Below are 16,641 nucleotides of genomic sequence, written 5' to 3'. Positions count from 1 at the left end.
AAATGAGAGATGTAGAATCACCTAACTCCAAGCTCTCCACGTCCCCTCCCAACCCTGCGTTTCCACTCTTTCTTTCTTTCCCCTCGAAAAATATCAAAAACGCGGAGACGTTTTAGCAAATCAACAGCAAAAGAAAAGAAAAGAAAAGAAAAAGAAAAGAGGGAAAGAGGGAAAAGATCATGTCAGCGGAGGCCGCCCCGATCTCCCGCCTCCGCCGCCCCGATCGCCGCCGCATCAGCCGCCGCCGCCTCCGCCGTTCGCTCTCCCTCGAGCTCGACCCTCCCCCCTGCTGCTGCTGCTCCTCCTCCCCCTCCCCTAGCCACCAGCGCCGCCGCGCGTTCGATCTCTACGATTCCGACGACGACCTGACGCTGCCCGTCCGCGATCCGATGGCCGCCGCCGCCGATCGAACCGGAGCCCCGAGCGGCGACGTGGCTTCCGATCCCGACTCCGGCGATCTGCTGCGGAAGCTCGGCGGCGGGAGCGGCTCTGGCGTGGATCTGTCCGCCGAGCGTCCGCGGTTCGCGGGGGACGCGGATTCGGTGTCGGAAGAGGTAAATAGGTTGGATTTTGGGGTGATTGATGGGGATGATGACGCCTGTATGAATAATGTGGATGTAGATTTAGGGATCGGGTTGGGGTTCGGCGTGGGTGGGGACGAGGATGGTGGACTTGTGGACGAGGATTGTTGTGAAGATGAGTTTTTTATGGAGGCTGGGGATTCTGGGTTGGATTTCTGTGAAGCAGGGTTGACAGTTTGTGAAATGGAGCAGTGTTGGAGTGGCATTCGTGATGTCGGGTTCGATTCTGATTTGGAGTTGGAGGATGAATTGGGGGTTTGTGGAGGTTCGGAGGATGAATTGAGTTTGGATCACGTGATCGATGAGGATGACTACTTTAGTAGTGTTCCTTTGTGTTGGGACGACTCCCTTCCATTGGAAGTGGATGACGGAGAGGTCGAGGATCTCGATTTGGAGTGGGAGGAAGTCGAGAGTTGCGTCGATGATAGAGAGGTATTGAGCTTATTTGGCGATCCTCTCAATGATGATGGGTCCATTTCTGTATCTTCTACGCCTATTATTGCAGGTGAAGACGAGGAAGATGTGAGTGTCGAAGTAGTTGGAGGTTTTGGGAACTTGGAATGGGAGGTTTTGTTGAATTCAGATAATTTAGTAGCAACAGCAGGATTGGAGCATGAGCTGGAAACTTACTTTGATGATGATGATGATTACTTATATTCTGAAGAATATGAGAGCATGTTTGGTCAGTTTACTGAGAATGAGAGTTCTTTGGTGGGAGGATCCCCGGCTTCTGAATCAGTGATCCAGAATCTACCGAAGTTGGCTTTGACTCGAGAGGATGTGGATGGAAAGGACAGGCTTTGTCCGGTCTGCAAGGATGAATTTACGGCTGGGGACATTGCAACGCAGCTGCCTTGCAGCCATGGATACCACACCGATTGTATCGTGACGTGGCTGCGCGTGAGGAATACATGTCCTGTTTGTCGTTATGAATTACCTGCTGGTGGTGCGGTATCGTAAGCGGGGGAAGGACCCGGAGAGCACGAATTGGCCTCTAATCACGAGTCGAGGGCGACATTGTTCTGTAGAAGTCCGGAATGAGTAGTAAGTTGTGTAAAAATGTAGATAGTGGCATCAGAGAGACCCTATCATCTTTTACTTGTAGCAAGGATGATTGAATTCTTTAGAAGTTCACATTTTTTGGTAAGGGCAAAAGGGAGTTTTATTCCTCAAGAACCCAAATTATTAACTGTTGGGAGAATAAAACTAAAGCTTGTTGTAATATTACCTTTGTTTTCAGACGACTCTGCGTGGTCTATGACTCCTTGTGTGTGTTATCTCCAAGTCTTCTACTTTACTTTTTCCGGCTGTGTTTTTGCGGGGCAATGGCTTATGTAGTTGAAGTTTGTATACTTCATGTTAGCATGTCTTTATAGGAACCATTCTGACTTGTTTGCCTCCTTGTTGTGGTTTGCACATCAGATGATCAGTCGCGAGTCACTGCAGGTTTGATAGTTTTTGTTTGAATGTAGTCCCTCTATAGCCTTCAGGGGCTGTGTAATAAGATTACTCATCTGCTGCAGCTCCTGTATGCGATATGCCTCTTGTTATTCTCGAAATAGAGATGGTATGCATCCTTGTACAAGATAGATTGCTGGTGCGAGTTATAAGAGTTCAAGTTTACTCGACATTCAAATCTCAAATCCGACCAAAAATCCTATAGGCTGCGTTTAGTGGGCCAGATATGACTTTATATATCACGTGGTCTTTCTCTACCTACATGCTTCAGCATTTGAATTGACATGATAAGATGACATTAGAATCGGGTTCTACTCTTGTTTATATCGCATATGCAGCCCCTCATTTGTCAAACTCTACATGTCTGCTCCTAATCCGACTTCCACGCGAGAGGAGATGTTAAAGTGTCTCATCCCGCCTGTCTACGAGACCTATGTCTTTACACGCATGTGATCTCCCTCCACCTATAAGTCTAAGTTCTTGGGTCGGCCTTTCTAGCTAAAACGAATCCGTATCATCCTACTCGACTATCTCGCCCCTCCCGACCAAAGCCCCACATCCTGTATTCTGCCTCTTGTGCGGAGTATGGTATGATAATCAGTCAAGCCAACCCAAAGAGGTAAAAAGCAGCTTCCATGAAGTTATGAAGCATTTCCGTCTGGGCAGGCACAAGAGATAAGGTCTTCTTAGTCTTCTTAGCCATCTGACTCGGATGCTAAACTGATAAGGTGTTCCATGATTGTCAAGTCAAATTCCTGACGATCGGTGTGAAGAAGTTTCCTTCCATGTGCTATAAATATGCGTCCCAGGCAGGAGATCTGGGACTTAGGAAATACCCCAACAACAGAACATTATCATAACATGAGATTGGGAAGTTGGACATCCAATTTCCTCACCTTGCTCAGCACAAGAATCATCCTCACCCATCCCATCTTTCCCAATCTCTCAGCAATAACATCCTCCCGACCGCAGCTGCCGCAGTCGCAGCCGCAGCCGCTCGTGCCGTCCACTCCGGACCTCGAAATGGGTGGGGCACACGACACTCCACACGCTGCATCGGAGACGAGGCATAGCCTGGCCTGGGAGAAGATCATCGTCTCGTTCTGCTTGACGTCGGCCACGGAATTAGCCGCAGCATCAGTCCAGAAGGGAAATCACCTCCGTCCAGTGTACTGTTTGTACTCGGCGGCGGTCATATTAGCCTTTACCTTTCTCTTTGTAAGCAAATACATCCATAGCAATACCAAGTACCTGACGTTATCCCTTGCTCTTCAGCACATTAGCACATTCTTTGTGGCGACCGCCTTCTTCGTCGCCATGACAGTTCCATTCCATTTTTGGCTCAGGTGCTGCGCTTGGGCCATATATGCCATTGCGATTTTGGCCATTTTGGCTTGCAGATTCTCGTGAACATCTTTAATTCTATGAAAGCTCAAAGAGATAGGTGGGACCATATATATGTGCAAGGGATTTCGTGTAACAGTAGATATATTTCTATGTAGTCTTTAGAGCCATCAGACAAGAACCTGTGACTTTTCATTAGAATTCATTTCTCGAGAGCTGCTTGGTGTGGTAAAATCACTTCACAGACAGAAACAGGACAATCATGAAAGCAGTCGAGCAAAATGCATTGCATTTCTTCCCTCCTAGAGCTCATTCTAAAACGGGGCAGGACCGGGCCAGGACGGGCCGAAACTTTCGAGATTCAGTTAGCCCGGATGGTTCGGTTCGGCCTTCAGCAGCTCGTAGAGAATCTCATCTAAGCTCGATCACTCGTCAAGAACCTAATCCGGTCGATAGATATGCATCAAAATTCCACTTGTGAACACTTTTCATTTGTATTTTTCTCTTAAGAAGAATTTAAGCACGGCTTTGCATCTCTCCCGCACGTTGCCAAATTGAATTTTCGGGTACCGTTTGGGCCTGATGGGCCCAGTACTTGTCGAAATCGACCCGAAAGGTATTGGAGGTCTGTCCTCTTTATGGGCTGGCCAAGCCCATCAACATCGGTTACCTCCCTTTACTCTTGAGATGTTGTGAATACAGGACGGCTTTCACGGCTTCCACCGTCTTTTGGTGCAAAGTAGGTCCGCGCAATTGGAAAAATTACGATAACGTATTCACTAGACCTGATCAACGGGCAAGCCGTATGAACGTCGTTGAGGGATTTCAGGTTGTGAATGTCATTCTTGTGCAAACTTAACTAAATCGAACATGGCTGATAGATATTCAAAACACGACCCTTTTAGTGAAAGTTGAATTCTCTTCGTAAAATAATCAAGATGGGGCGGAAAAGGAAAATACCGGCGGACGCCCGTTTATTTGTGTTTCGAGCCAAGGCGGACCTACTAAGGTGCCGCTGCTAGGACATGAATCATGATTCGGTCTTCAGTACTCACCTCCATATTATGGTACCCCCACCTCTCAATCTCAAACAGATTGGTCTACCATGCATTTATGGAGGAGCTTTGTCCCAATTGAATCTGATGGAAGGAAAATGAACAGGGGGACTACGAAAATGAAGTCTGCACATCCACATTCCACACAGATTTAATTGGTCAAGGCAATGCAGGATGAAGTGTGATGCTTTCGGTTCAGCCAAGATATATCTTCTCAATTTACAATTGGGATAATAACATAAGTGGTTCCTGAACTTTTGTTCAATGTGCAATGTCGTCCCTGAACTTTTAATATGTGCAATGGATTTCCTGGAGTTTGGCTCAATGCGCAATGTCATCTATGAACTTTTTAATTGGTATAATGTGTTTCTTGAACTATTAATAAATGTTCAATATAGTCCTTAAATTATATGAAAATGTTTAAAAGTTCATGAATCACATTGAACTAAGTAAAAGTTCAGGGACGACATTGCACATTGGATCAAAGGCAAAAACCATTTGTGTCATTTTCCCTTTGTTATTCTCAGATATTCACTAGTTACCCTTTTTAATTACTATTAGATGCTGGTGGACCAATGAAGCCCTCACAAGATTAAAAAATAGCTGGCAAGGACCCTATTCAAATCACGAGAACCATCAGCACCATCACAAGTTAACTATCAACATTGTAAATACTTTAGGATCTTCAAAAGAGAGGAAGAGAGTAAATAGTCAAAGGCATTGATGGCTCAATTATAGAGCATTGAAAACACTAACAAAACCCTAATTTTTCTTATTCATGAACGCCTATTAACTACTAGCAAAAAAAAAACTACTAACATCCATAAACACCATTACTTTGTTTTTTGCACATCGCGGCACAAACTTGCTAGACCCAAATCGAGTCAGGCAATCGTGCGAATTCTAATCCATCTAAGACTGTGAATCGGCATTCTTGATATTTATGCTTCGGATACAGAAGAAGGGCTTCAAATTGCCAAGATCATTTCGGAGTTTTTCCTTGGCTATTGATGACATTACTTACGCAAAGAATCTAATGGCTCGTTCAATGCAAGCATTAGGCAACAAAGCATAATCCGGAAACTTCTCATCAAGCTAAAAGGATGAACTGTCCAATGGCCGAAAGCCACGAAACCTACACAGTGGTCAATGGTACATTAAAAAGGATCGACAACAATGCTGCAAGCTGGCACACTAGTAGTGACTTTTTTCAAAAGAAATGTCGTCTTCTTTCATTTCTTTTTTGTTCTTTGGTGTCTATTTTACTGGATATTCCCCTCGCCCCGCCTCACGTACACCGGATCATGTCCCACAGACAAAAAGCAAAAAGAGGATGTTGGTTTGTCGACCCCGTCCGTCCTATTCATGCGAGAACTAGTTTCGCACTAACACTATTCTTTATCGCACAGGATTTCATGTTTCGATGCTCCTCGTGCATTGATTAACTACTTGGTCCCCTTGGGACTTTCTTCTGCTGATGAACTTACCAGCACAGAGATCTCAGACGAAGTTGGACTGATTCATTCGTGTGTGGATGCAGTCGTCTCGCTCGATTAATCGCTACGAAAGAAGAATGATGTTCGTGACATGTGAATCGATTTTCAAAGTTTCATACATGGCTCTTGCTTCAAGCGGATTGTCTGATGTGTTTTCACTTTCTGACAGCCTCTGGCCCCCTCCAGTCCTGGAACTTTGGCTCCACACGAACATGCCCTCATGATTGAGGACAAAGTGTAAAATTGTGAGCTGCTTCATGGACGGTACTAAGGAAGCTCATCATGCATCTGTTTCGACTAAATTTGGGGTCCAACATGAACCCTTACCGAGTAATTTCACATACTATTGCAAGAGCCAATCGTTTCCTATATCTAAAGAACCCATGACAGGTCATCTATTTAATTTCCCACGAATTGAACCATTGATTGACTTAATATATTAGCTACACTGACAATGATAGCTTCTCTCATCTGACATACATATATATAGTTATTCAATACCATGTGAATACGGTTGCGAACACTTACAGTGATAATCCAGATGCTGTCTCTTTCGTCGAATACATAAATGTGCCGGTGAGCGCGCACAATGCATGTGTACAAAGTTGGACATGACAGAAGCTCTTTCTTTAGATATTTGCAATCTTTCATACCTTCAACAACATCATATAACTTTGGATTGAGCTCTTACAGTACTTATGATCCAAAAAAGCAAAAAGGCATATCCCCTTGACACTTAGCTAAAACCCCTCTCATATCAGTGAGAAAGAAAGAAACATTTTTTTTCCAGCACCAAAAAGCTATGAGAATTTCCAGTAGAGAACCCAAGAAAACATATATTTACTTCCTTTTCTTTATCCTCAAGCTCTTGCTCACCTTGCCTCTACTCGGAGAAGGATCAGTGCCATCAGCTCTTTGCTTGAGATCATCATCATCTTCCTCCTTGTAATCATTCTTGGACGGACCCTTTTTAGCAGCATTTTTTGAGGCAACGCATCCTCTATAACTAGGACGTGAAGATGCATCAGAGGCCATTGAATCATCACTCTCAGCTTCACCATGACCACCATCTTTATCACCTTTATGACCTCCATCTTCTGCATCATCATCATCATTGTTGTGAGTACTTTGTTCGTCACCCGCACCTTCATCGTCTTCTTGCATTGGAGACCCAATATACATTGTCCACCCAGATTCATTGCTCAGACATTCCTCTGAACCTTCAGACGCTTGGGACGAAGACTCCATTGCCTTAAGAGAAGAAATAAAGAAGAGAGACCTAGATCAGAATCAAGTGGGATATAACAGAACTAGCTAGGGTTCTTAAATAGAAAGCCTTGGCCTTTTCGCTGTGTAAGCATTTAGACACCTGAGAGAAACGATCTGCTCTCAACAGGTTACTGCATCTCTGACTCAAAAAGGCCCTCCTTCATTAACTAAAGGCAAGAGAACACAAGTTGGAGCTATTGATAGAAACAAGTAGATAAGGGAGAGAGCTAGGGTTCTTAAATAGGAGATTTCTTGGCCTTGTGTATGCATTTAGGAACCTGAGGAACACAACACTGGGCTTATACTATTTCCTCTGACTCAAGAAAGATTTTTCCTACACAAAAAGAGCAAACATACCCATCTCATGTAATCTTGAAAGCTACATGGAACCACATATGGTCTAATGGCCCTGCAGGGACAAATCCAACGCCCACCTGGCAATCTAAATACCCCTTGAATTTTCTCTCACTGCAATCAGAAGATGACAGCTAGAGAAGCAGCCAAAGACAGAATTTTCATCTCTCTCTCTCTCTCAAGAGGCATCAAAAAGAAAAAGAAAAAGAGAGCTTCTTGAATATGAAAGGACTTGGGTTGTTCACTGGGTTCATGGGGTTTTCACAAGTGAAGATACAAACTTTATTGACTGCTCTGCAATCTGTCATTAATAAAAAAGGGCAGTCTTAAATGCAAAAGGCCAGGTGATGAACTGAGCCCTGCAAACTACGGGGAGAATATATGTAAAGACTCTAGCTTTTAAATAGTGTAAAGAAGAAGACCTCTTTCACTGCCTCATTTAGCTCTCTCACATTTAAATTCTTCTGTCCTGGCATTGAAAAATAAATACGGACCAAGATTTTTGTTTTTTCCCCTAGCTTGTAGCGTAAAAGTTGCAAGAAGATAACTCCAACTGAGAGTTTTAGGTTCTGTAGATTGGGCATTGTGGAGGAACTTGTCAAAATTGTATGTCTTGTTCTGATTTCTGTCTCCCTCTAATTTGTAGGGTGTCTGTCTCCTCAGAAAGCAGGTTCATGTCTTTATTATACCTACATTCTTTGATAATTACAGAATTTTCCTCTATGGTAAGTGTAGGATTTTCCTGGATAGAAATCCCCCCTTGACCTAACTCAGACAAGTTACAGATATGTAAAAATAAGAAGGGCAAGCCAAAGAATTGCACCGGTAATATGATAGGTGACCACAAAAATACAAAACCCTTCAATAGGATAATGCTAGATATACAAAAGCTTAAATATTGGTTGAATGAAGTGACGCGGCGGATTCTTATCAAATATCTAGTGCGATCCACTCGCAATTATCTCACTAGGTTGTGTAAACCAATCCCGTTATCTCTACCAGCGGTCGAGACTGAAAATTGTCATCAATTGTGCTATAAAGAATGACAACCACTCTGTTACTACCTAAGGAAACAAAAGGCACCCCCCTTTTCTTAAACTAGCAGAAAGTCAGTAGGGAGCTGGCACAAAATCCCCCTTCTCCATCTGGAGGATCTTCCGTGTCCAAATTAAAAGAAAGTCACATCTCTCAATCCTTCCTAGTCAATGAGCAATGAACCTCTAAGACCCTTCTTGATTGCTTGAAACTTGAGAGCACTAGAGGGTTATAGGGGAGTGGAGAGGCATTAAATCTTTGGCAGCACCCGTCTCTCTCATCTGTTCCAATGCCAAAGCCGCGTGATCATCTGACCGAGTTTTAATGATCCCCCTCTATAAATTTGTCGTGTGGATGGATGATGTACTCACTGGTGATGATGAGTTAAGTTGTAGTGATCGGACAGATAACCTCTCAAATTTACTTCACTTCATCATTATCCGAATCACCTCTTCAAACACCACTAAATGAGTTTCCCCTCTAGAGAGATGTGCTCTTGTATAGTCTCACAAGTTCTCTACATTATTTTCTTGCCATTAGTCAGTAACCTTTCAAGATTTCGAAAAGATTCGGGTAAACTCCGATCTAAATGTCCATTTTAATGTGCACCATTTGACTGTTAATCACACCAGCGACAATTATCAAGCCATCATTTGGTTTACCTTGTGTTTCCTTATCGAAGGTTTCATGGTCGCATTTCCGCCACATACCAAAGATAGAGGGAATAGTTGTCCTGCCCTTCACTTTTTATGTCTGCGAAACCAGTGGACCCTAGCATCTGGACCATTTGTTTGTTTCCCAACGTCAGAGTCATCACATGAAAACATGGCATTCTGTATCCCTAACATGCTTAACCAGATGAGCTAATAATGAAACGGAAAAGGGTATCACCTCAATGCTCAATCAAACCAAAGAGAAAGAGAACAAAAGACAAAAAAAAACCCTCCAAGAACGCATCCAATAGGCAGGGCCACACATTGTTCCCATTTTAGCGAGCACGATTCTGGTTGTTCCCCACTTCTGATCTCCTGTCATGACTTGTTATGTGTTGTCATTAGACAAGTTAGGCCACATGGAGTGAATTCTTGCTTCCATGTCCTTTTTTAGGGTCAAATCTTGTGTTCTCCTTTTTCTCTCGGTACTAACCGCAAAGTTTTCACAAGTTCAGACATATACAATAGTAATCGCAGAACGTGATTTACCTTTCACGAGATTGAACATGTATGATTGATTCGCCCATTATAGATCGTGTCCGATCTTATCGAAACGTAATGATTGATTAACTAATGTGGCATGCAGATTAGGGCCAGGGAAGAGAATTGATCACTTACTCAAAAGTCCTTGCTCATGCACGTGAGAATGGATCATGGAAAATCTGGGAATGGGACAAAGTTTTCAAAGCAGCAAGATCCGGTTCCTCTTCATTTTCGACCTTTGGTTTATCTGCTTTAAGGATGTCTCCGTGCGTGCATGTGTTGCCTAGTTTATTCACAGAAGTTTCAAGAATTGAGTAACGCGTGCTCGTTTGTTTATTGAGAGTCCATGATGAATCTTTTTGACTTTTGGGGGGAGGTTGAGATTCGCTTTACTGTGTTTTCCTATCATGAGCTGGCTTGCAGCAATTTGGCCCGATGACCAATGCAACTTTCTTTATTTGATTTTGACTAAGGTCCAAAGGCATTCCAATCCCAAGGTTTTCTGATTCTAAGCTTTTAATGCACGTGTGCAAGGAAAGTAACAAAAGCATTGGACGCAAGGACAGAAGATAACTGTTGAGTAATCGAAAGAGATAAAACAGTGACTGGCTTCCTCTTGTATAGACGTAGGAGGACTGTACAAACATGTTACATTGTAAAAGTTTCTTTTAACTTGGGAACTTTCAAACATTTCAGATGTAGCATCATACGAAATTCTCTTATTGTGGACAGCGTAGACACCATTTCCTTGGATACATTGAAAAGAGGCGAGACATAAATTTGTCCCAAAGAATAGAGGCCAATGTGAAGCCTCTCTTTAGCCTCCATGTATAGAATTGTAATGACATTTCTATGTTATCTTATCAAGAAACAAAACTAAATGAAAACACTCCTCTCTTAGATGCACTGCAAACATCAGACAGATTTCACCCACATTTCTTCTCTTTTACCTCCTGGTGCGGGTACGACAAAGAGTTGAATGCCCAAATGAAGGAGTTGCTCGAAAAGCAATACCATGACAAACCGAAAAACTTAGGACAAACGAATGCCGATATCTTATTGTTATCTCAACAAGTGCATTAGAAATTACGGCGAGGATTATACAGAAGGGTCAACAACCACGACTAGTATTGTTCGTATATATTATGAGTAATCAAAACTCGGAATGTTCACCGAAAGAATTCAGAAGAGTGCGGAAAAGACCATTCAACAAGTGCATTAGCTGATGAATACTACAGATACAGGAACTGACAAACTTTTACTTTAGTGAAATATCTTATCACGAACTGTTAAAAACTGCTTTCATGGACAATCACTTTGAAGAGGATTAAAGAGGCAAAAATAGGAGACAGATATACCGACTCTGTTTAAATGACCATTCTCTAGAACTAGCGCTACTCCCACATCGTTCTCATCCCTATGCAACTTCAATGAGAGAACTTTGAGATCAACTTGTCGACATGAATTATTACATCATCGATGCGCGGACGGATCGCTGCCTGTGGCTGAAGCATCCACGTCACGAACTGGTGCAGCGCTTCTGGATATGGAGGATTGGGTCCAGCCGGCCACTTCACCTGCGCATTGACTATTGCTAATTGTAGGCTTCCTCCGGATTCTCCAAGGGCGTACTCAAATGGAGACACCCCATACCTTTTAGGGGAAAGAACAGTGAGAACAAGGATGAGAAAAATAGTCATAAATAATGGCCACAACACTGCAAACTCAAGCCTTTTGTTTAATTAAAAAGATTCTGTGGGAAGAAACTATATGCATAACCCACATGGGAATCAAATGTTCCAGTCAAATTTCCGGCATAGCATTGAATGTGCAAGAGTTGGTTGCCGTCTAAACAAATATCCTTTACATGCCCAATTAACTCAGATAAAAGAAACAGGCTTAGGTCCTCCTAGCAAACTGATTGCACTACCATTTGATTTCAGTCTAGACATGTCATTACAGAAAACCAACAAGACTGGTAAGTCAAACTAGTGGCCTACCAGATAACAAGTATCAGGCTTGAACAGACAGGCAAGAAAGAAGTTGGAGTACTTATAAACAACAAAATCGGATGATGTTTTGAGTTTTTTGACTGTATTTGTCTTTTGAGATGAAAACACACACATGTATGTATACATATATATGACATATATATGACATACATATAGGTAAATGCCCAGTCAAACAATTGCATCATCAGATCCAATCAGTTTATGAACACATATGCCAACAAGACCATTTAAGTTCTCCCAAGGCCGGTATGAGATATACAGAAATGGTGAAGGATAAATACTTACATTATTGCGTACAGTGTACATCCTAAAGACCAAATATCAGTTCTCTCATCAATGTCTGCCTGGCTTGGGCAATCCCATAACTCAGGTGCCCGGAAAGGTGCTGAACAATGCTCAGAAGCCCACTCCTGTACAATGGCAAGCCATGGACCACCATGAGAAAGCAATACAAATTGCAATCACTCGGTAAGAGACGAACTATGCTTCTTAGTTCTCCTCATGGATAAAATTTATATGGCAGAGGATAGGGTAGCCTCATACTAAAATTTCCACTTCACACAAGCTTATCTGATAACACTTGAAAACCAACTGAAAAGAACATACATCATCCAAATTGATGAAGCCCACAACACCCAATAAAGATACCCACAAAATGGTTCTATGACAGACAAAAGACAGACCAAGAGTTATTGATGTACATAAAAATGCAAGAGATTTTTTCCTCAACCAAACCACAGACAAAAAAGTTAAAAGACACACCCCCACATGCACACGCACACATCCATACAGGTATAGGATTAACAAGCACCTGTAACTGCAGTGCTTCTGAACGAGAGCGAATTTGCCTCCTTGCAGGTCGAGCGCTTCCAAAATCCATCAATATTGCAAGAGGAGGTTGTCCCTTCCTATGTGTTATGAGGACATTACCAGGTTTCACATCATTATGTGCATAAGGTGGCTCCAAACTGTGCATATGTTTAAGTCCTGCACAAAGCTGTATCACCTACTTGCTTAGTCAAACAGCTCCTGATACACTCTTAACACATTGTGATCAACTTGTAAAATCAACATACCAAGACATTAACAAGCAAATTAACTGGGAATGGGAGCATACACTACTGCTCTTAATCCAACCGAGCGACATCATGAGGGTGGTTGCATTTGTTGGAATCCTGTTCCCTCAGGAACTTTAAGGATTGGGAGCTTCCCTTGATTATATCGTACTTGGATATTCTTTATTCGTTCAAAAATCATGGTTTTGGGCGATGACAAGATGACGTGGCACCCAGCGAATAACAAGAAATTTAGTGTTAAATCATGTTACTCTATTTTGAGACTTTATCCCCTCACTCATCCCCCTCTAACGCAATCTGTCTGCCCCATATACCTTATAGTATCTCTTTCTTACAGTAGCTTGGAATAAGATTCTAACTATAGGGAATCTCAGCGAAACCGGATTTCATTCTCACGGATTCATGTTGCATGTGTAAGCATTCTGGGAAATCCGTTGATCATCTCTTTCTTCATTGCGACTTTGCTCTTAAGCTTTGGAATCATATCCTTAGCTTATCTAAGGAGGCATGGGTTATGCCAAGTTATGCCATCCAGCTTTTTAGCTATTCAAATGCTTATGGAGGAGGCTCAAATTCTAAGAAGTCTTGGAGTGCTGCGCAAGTTTTCTTAACGTGGTGCATTTGGAAGGAATGCAACAAAAGATTGTTTGAGGGTTTAGAAGCTTCGGTTGCTTCTGTGTAGTACTCTTTTATTCAGATTTGGACATCTTGCTCTGACTTCTCATAGTCTTGTGATGTTTATTTTTGCTTATTTGCTTTTCTTTGTTTCTTTCTTTGTTCTAATAAATTACTTTATTAACTCTCAAAAAAGAAATCCAACCAAGTGACATGGCATCACCTCAAGCAGCACTTCTACTATAAACACAATTCGCTCTTTTAATATATGCTTATAGCTGCCGTGATTTTCAAGTTTGTAAAAGTCAACATAGTATTAAAAAGAACAGATTGTATTTTATTACATATTGTAATGTAGCAAGAAGTGGCTCAAATGTGAATAAGCAATGGCATGTCACATGGAAACTTCTGTATATTGAGCACCTATAATGCGTGAAGAAGGAGAAAAATAAAATGGAAAATCGTTGTTTACCTGTCGGAATATTTGAAGAACATCAGCGGTTGAAAAGAACTCCTTTTTTGCTTTCATGGCTTTGGCATTATCGAATAAAGTTCCATCCAGATGAACTGGAAATAACAAATATGCTTCATGGTTCCAGGATCCTTCTTGTGCAGTCTAGAAAGTAGATCTTTATCAATATAATAAGTACTCGCTCAAATCATAAGTAATGTAACAAGAACAGGAAAGATGCCAGCCTCCAAGTATGTTAATTACAAATCATTTATCATCTTATGAAGATGATGCAGGAAAAACAGGACTCAAAAAATGTTGGAAACATATTTCAGAAAAGAGAAGAAGATGGTGACACCATTTGGTTCAGAAAAAGATCAGTTGTTGAAAATGCAAGAGGAGCACCCACACGACTTATTAAAGCCACTTAGTGAATGATTATTCTGTTTGTATCAACCATGTAAGGGTCATCTACATGGTAACATGCTGACAGGTAATCTATGCAGAATGATACCAAAGTTCAATCACAGAAAATCGCGTCCTGTCCCATGAACTCCCCATACCCCCCCCCCCCCCCCCCAAAAAAAAAAAAAAAAAAAAACCCTTTGTTCTTCTCAGCGTGCACATGTCGGCATGGTTGAATCTCATGTTTCTTCAAAAGTCGGTACATAATATATTGACAAAGACCAAAAAATTTTAATTTGTTTTTCATATTATCCACATGAATGCTCAAAAGAAAACTCATTTACTTTGATCAAAGTTCTTTATCTAATCTCAACATTCTACAAGCTCTACATTAAAATCCCAAATCATCAAGTAAGACACCTAACATATATCAGGTTTGGAAGCATGGAGAGAACAATATAGATTTAGATCTTAACTCTTTAGCCATAAAACAATGCATATCATGGATAAAATTTGAGATTTCAGCAAAGATTCTATGCATATCATGTACACTTCGAGTCATATATTCTTTTACGAGTCATATATTCTTTTATAGCATTATCAATTTGTCATTCCGTCAGTCATCACCAGGAACAGAGAGGATGCTCTTTACAATGAAAAATGTTCCTTTTGCCAGAAGATCTAAAAGAAAACTCGGTAATTACCTTAACAGCAATGATGGCGTGATCCAGAAGGGGAAGCAGATTGGGGTGACTAAACAGAGATGAAACACGGATCTCTTCCCTCACCAATTCCAACTGTTCACCATTCTGAATGAGAACTTTTTTCATCGCGTAAGTGCCATCATCTGCATAGAAACCAAATTAACATCAGAACAGCCATGTAGAAATATTAAGATCCAGAATGAGTTTTCGCACAGAGAAAACAGAACGAGAAAAGCAAAAAGCCACTCCTGAATTTCTTGTTAAATTCTTACAAATACCAATGCAGAAACCGAAGAATCCAACTCAAAAAGACTCCCGTGAACCATATAGGATCCAGATTAGACACATAATGGGGGCTCCTAATGCTTCTTTTAAGACACCAGAAAGTACCAAAAACAAATGCAAACATCTTCCAAGCGAGATTCACATCAAGCCCAAATCACAATTGAGTCTTTCGATTGGATCAACAGCTAGCTCATGGGAATCACAACCAAGCAATCAAATCACTAAACAAAAGTACCCAGATCAGAAAATCCAAATGCAAAACGAAAAGGGTGTGTCAACAAGATCTGATAGACGACCGCAAAGCCGCGAAATTTATCGAAAGAAATCAATTGGGGGGACCTGAAAGATGAGAAGGGTCCTTGACTTTCTTGGCGAGACCTCCACCGGAGACGGAGGAGGAATCGTTGACCACCTCCTTGACCAGAAACACGAACGCGAACCCACCTTCCCCGAGCTGCCTCAAGATCCTGAACCTGTTCTCGTTGATCCAGACGTCCCCTCCCCCGTTCACGGCGTCGTATAGCGCGTTCAACCCAGAAAACGTACACCCCATCTGCACAAAACTCCTCTCGTTCTTCAAGCGCCGATCTCACCCTCTCCCCCTGAAACGATTTCAAGATTCCTAATTTCTCATTCCTACTGCATCACCAATCAATAGGAATGAATTGGGGGATCTCGAAATCTCGCGGCCTCTCTCTCTCTCTGCGTCTCTTTCAAGGCTTTCTTCACGTCAATGACTTGCGCGAGAGAGAGAGCGAAAGGTGGGGAGGATCGATCTGTTGCAATTCTGTGTGTCTGTGTGTTTCCTTTCGTGATTATATATTTTTGGGTTTGCCAAATTGCTCTAGATCTCTCGTTTCGTTCCCTTCGCGAGCATCACGTCCCCGGGATCCCTTCCAAAATTACAATGCACCCACATGGGCTTCGTGCATTCTTGCGGTCGGTCCCGTGTTCCATGGAGCGAGCTCACTCGTTCAGTCAGCGGCGAGATGGGCGTTGACTTGTCGGCTGTGTTCGTGTCGCGCGCGAGCGGCGAGCATCGAAACAGGTTCGCCTACGTTGCCCGCTTCGCGGGGGACCAAGGTTGGCCCTTTTTGCCGTTACGAGTTTCTCTTGATTCCTCTCGTCCGATGTTGAGATCTTCTTGCAACCTCGTAAATGCAATGCGTAGGTGAAATCCCTCTGTCTCAGATCTCTACGTTTTGCATCTACCCTTACGGGAACTTTTAGATTTTCCATCATAATTGGAGATTATAAATGTGCGGATTTTTTTTCCATCGTCGGCCGAGGCCCAACGACCCTCAC

At 42.3% G+C, this 16,641-nt stretch overlaps 3 protein-coding genes across 4 annotated transcripts; 1 reads left to right on the top strand and 2 right to left on the bottom strand.

Moving 5' to 3' along the window:
• Nucleotides 1–62: 62 nt before the first annotated feature.
• Nucleotides 63–1,801, top strand: LOC115676721 (E3 ubiquitin-protein ligase SIRP1-like). The gene has a single exon (XM_030599689.2). The coding sequence runs from the start codon at nt 180–182 to the stop codon at nt 1,539–1,541; it is 1,362 nt and encodes a 453-aa protein (XP_030455549.1). The 5' UTR covers nt 63–179; the 3' UTR covers nt 1,542–1,801.
• Nucleotides 1,802–6,546: 4,745 nt separating this feature from the next.
• On the bottom strand, nt 6,547–7,730 carry LOC115676719 (protein SOB FIVE-LIKE 1-like). 2 transcript variants are annotated; one of them, XM_030599684.2, is made up of 2 exons: nt 7,561–7,730; nt 6,547–7,185 (listed from the first exon to the last, which is right to left on the bottom strand). In XM_030599684.2, the coding sequence occupies exons 1-2, from the start codon at nt 7,567–7,569 to the stop codon at nt 6,775–6,777; spliced, it is 420 nt and encodes a 139-aa protein (XP_030455544.1). In that variant the 5' UTR covers nt 7,570–7,730; the 3' UTR covers nt 6,547–6,774. The 2 variants fall into 2 exon arrangements, with proteins under 2 accessions (XP_030455544.1, XP_030455546.1); XM_030599686.2 differs by lacking the exon at nt 7,561–7,730 and adding an exon at nt 7,304–7,553.
• Nucleotides 7,731–10,979: 3,249 nt separating this feature from the next.
• On the bottom strand, nt 10,980–16,462 carry LOC115676770 (uncharacterized). Its single transcript, XM_030599755.2, has 6 exons — nt 15,676–16,462; nt 15,052–15,194; nt 13,964–14,107; nt 12,612–12,797; nt 12,086–12,210; nt 10,980–11,441 (listed from the first exon to the last, which is right to left on the bottom strand). The coding sequence occupies exons 1-6, from the start codon at nt 15,887–15,889 to the stop codon at nt 11,216–11,218; spliced, it is 1,038 nt and encodes a 345-aa protein (XP_030455615.1). The 5' UTR covers nt 15,890–16,462; the 3' UTR covers nt 10,980–11,215.
• Nucleotides 16,463–16,641: the final 179 nt, after the last annotated feature.

The sequence above is a fragment of the Syzygium oleosum genome, unplaced genomic scaffold (assembly GCF_021117445.2).
Source record: "Syzygium oleosum isolate NSW1041296 unplaced genomic scaffold, Sole_v2.1 Sole_v2.17, whole genome shotgun sequence".
Lineage (NCBI taxonomy): Eukaryota > Viridiplantae > Streptophyta > Magnoliopsida > Myrtales > Myrtaceae > Syzygium > Syzygium oleosum.
The sequence above is the reverse complement of the archived record's forward strand: the minus strand, read 5'-3'. Positions and strand labels throughout refer to the sequence as shown.

Coding starts and splice junctions, on each gene's coding strand:
- LOC115676770 (XM_030599755.2), bottom strand. CDS start 15,889: ATGGGGTGTACGTTTTCTGGGTTGAACGCGCTATACGACGCCGTGAAC. Junction 12,211..12,611: donor CAGAAGCACTGCAGTTACAG/GTGCTTGTTAAT, acceptor GCCATTGTACAG/GAGTGGGCTTCTGAGCATTG. Junction 11,442..12,085: donor TGTACACTGTACGCAATAAT/GTAAGTATTTAT, acceptor TTCCCCTAAAAG/GTATGGGGTGTCTCCATTTG.
- LOC115676721 (XM_030599689.2), top strand. CDS start 180: ATGTCAGCGGAGGCCGCCCCGATCTCCCGCCTCCGCCGCCCCGATCGC.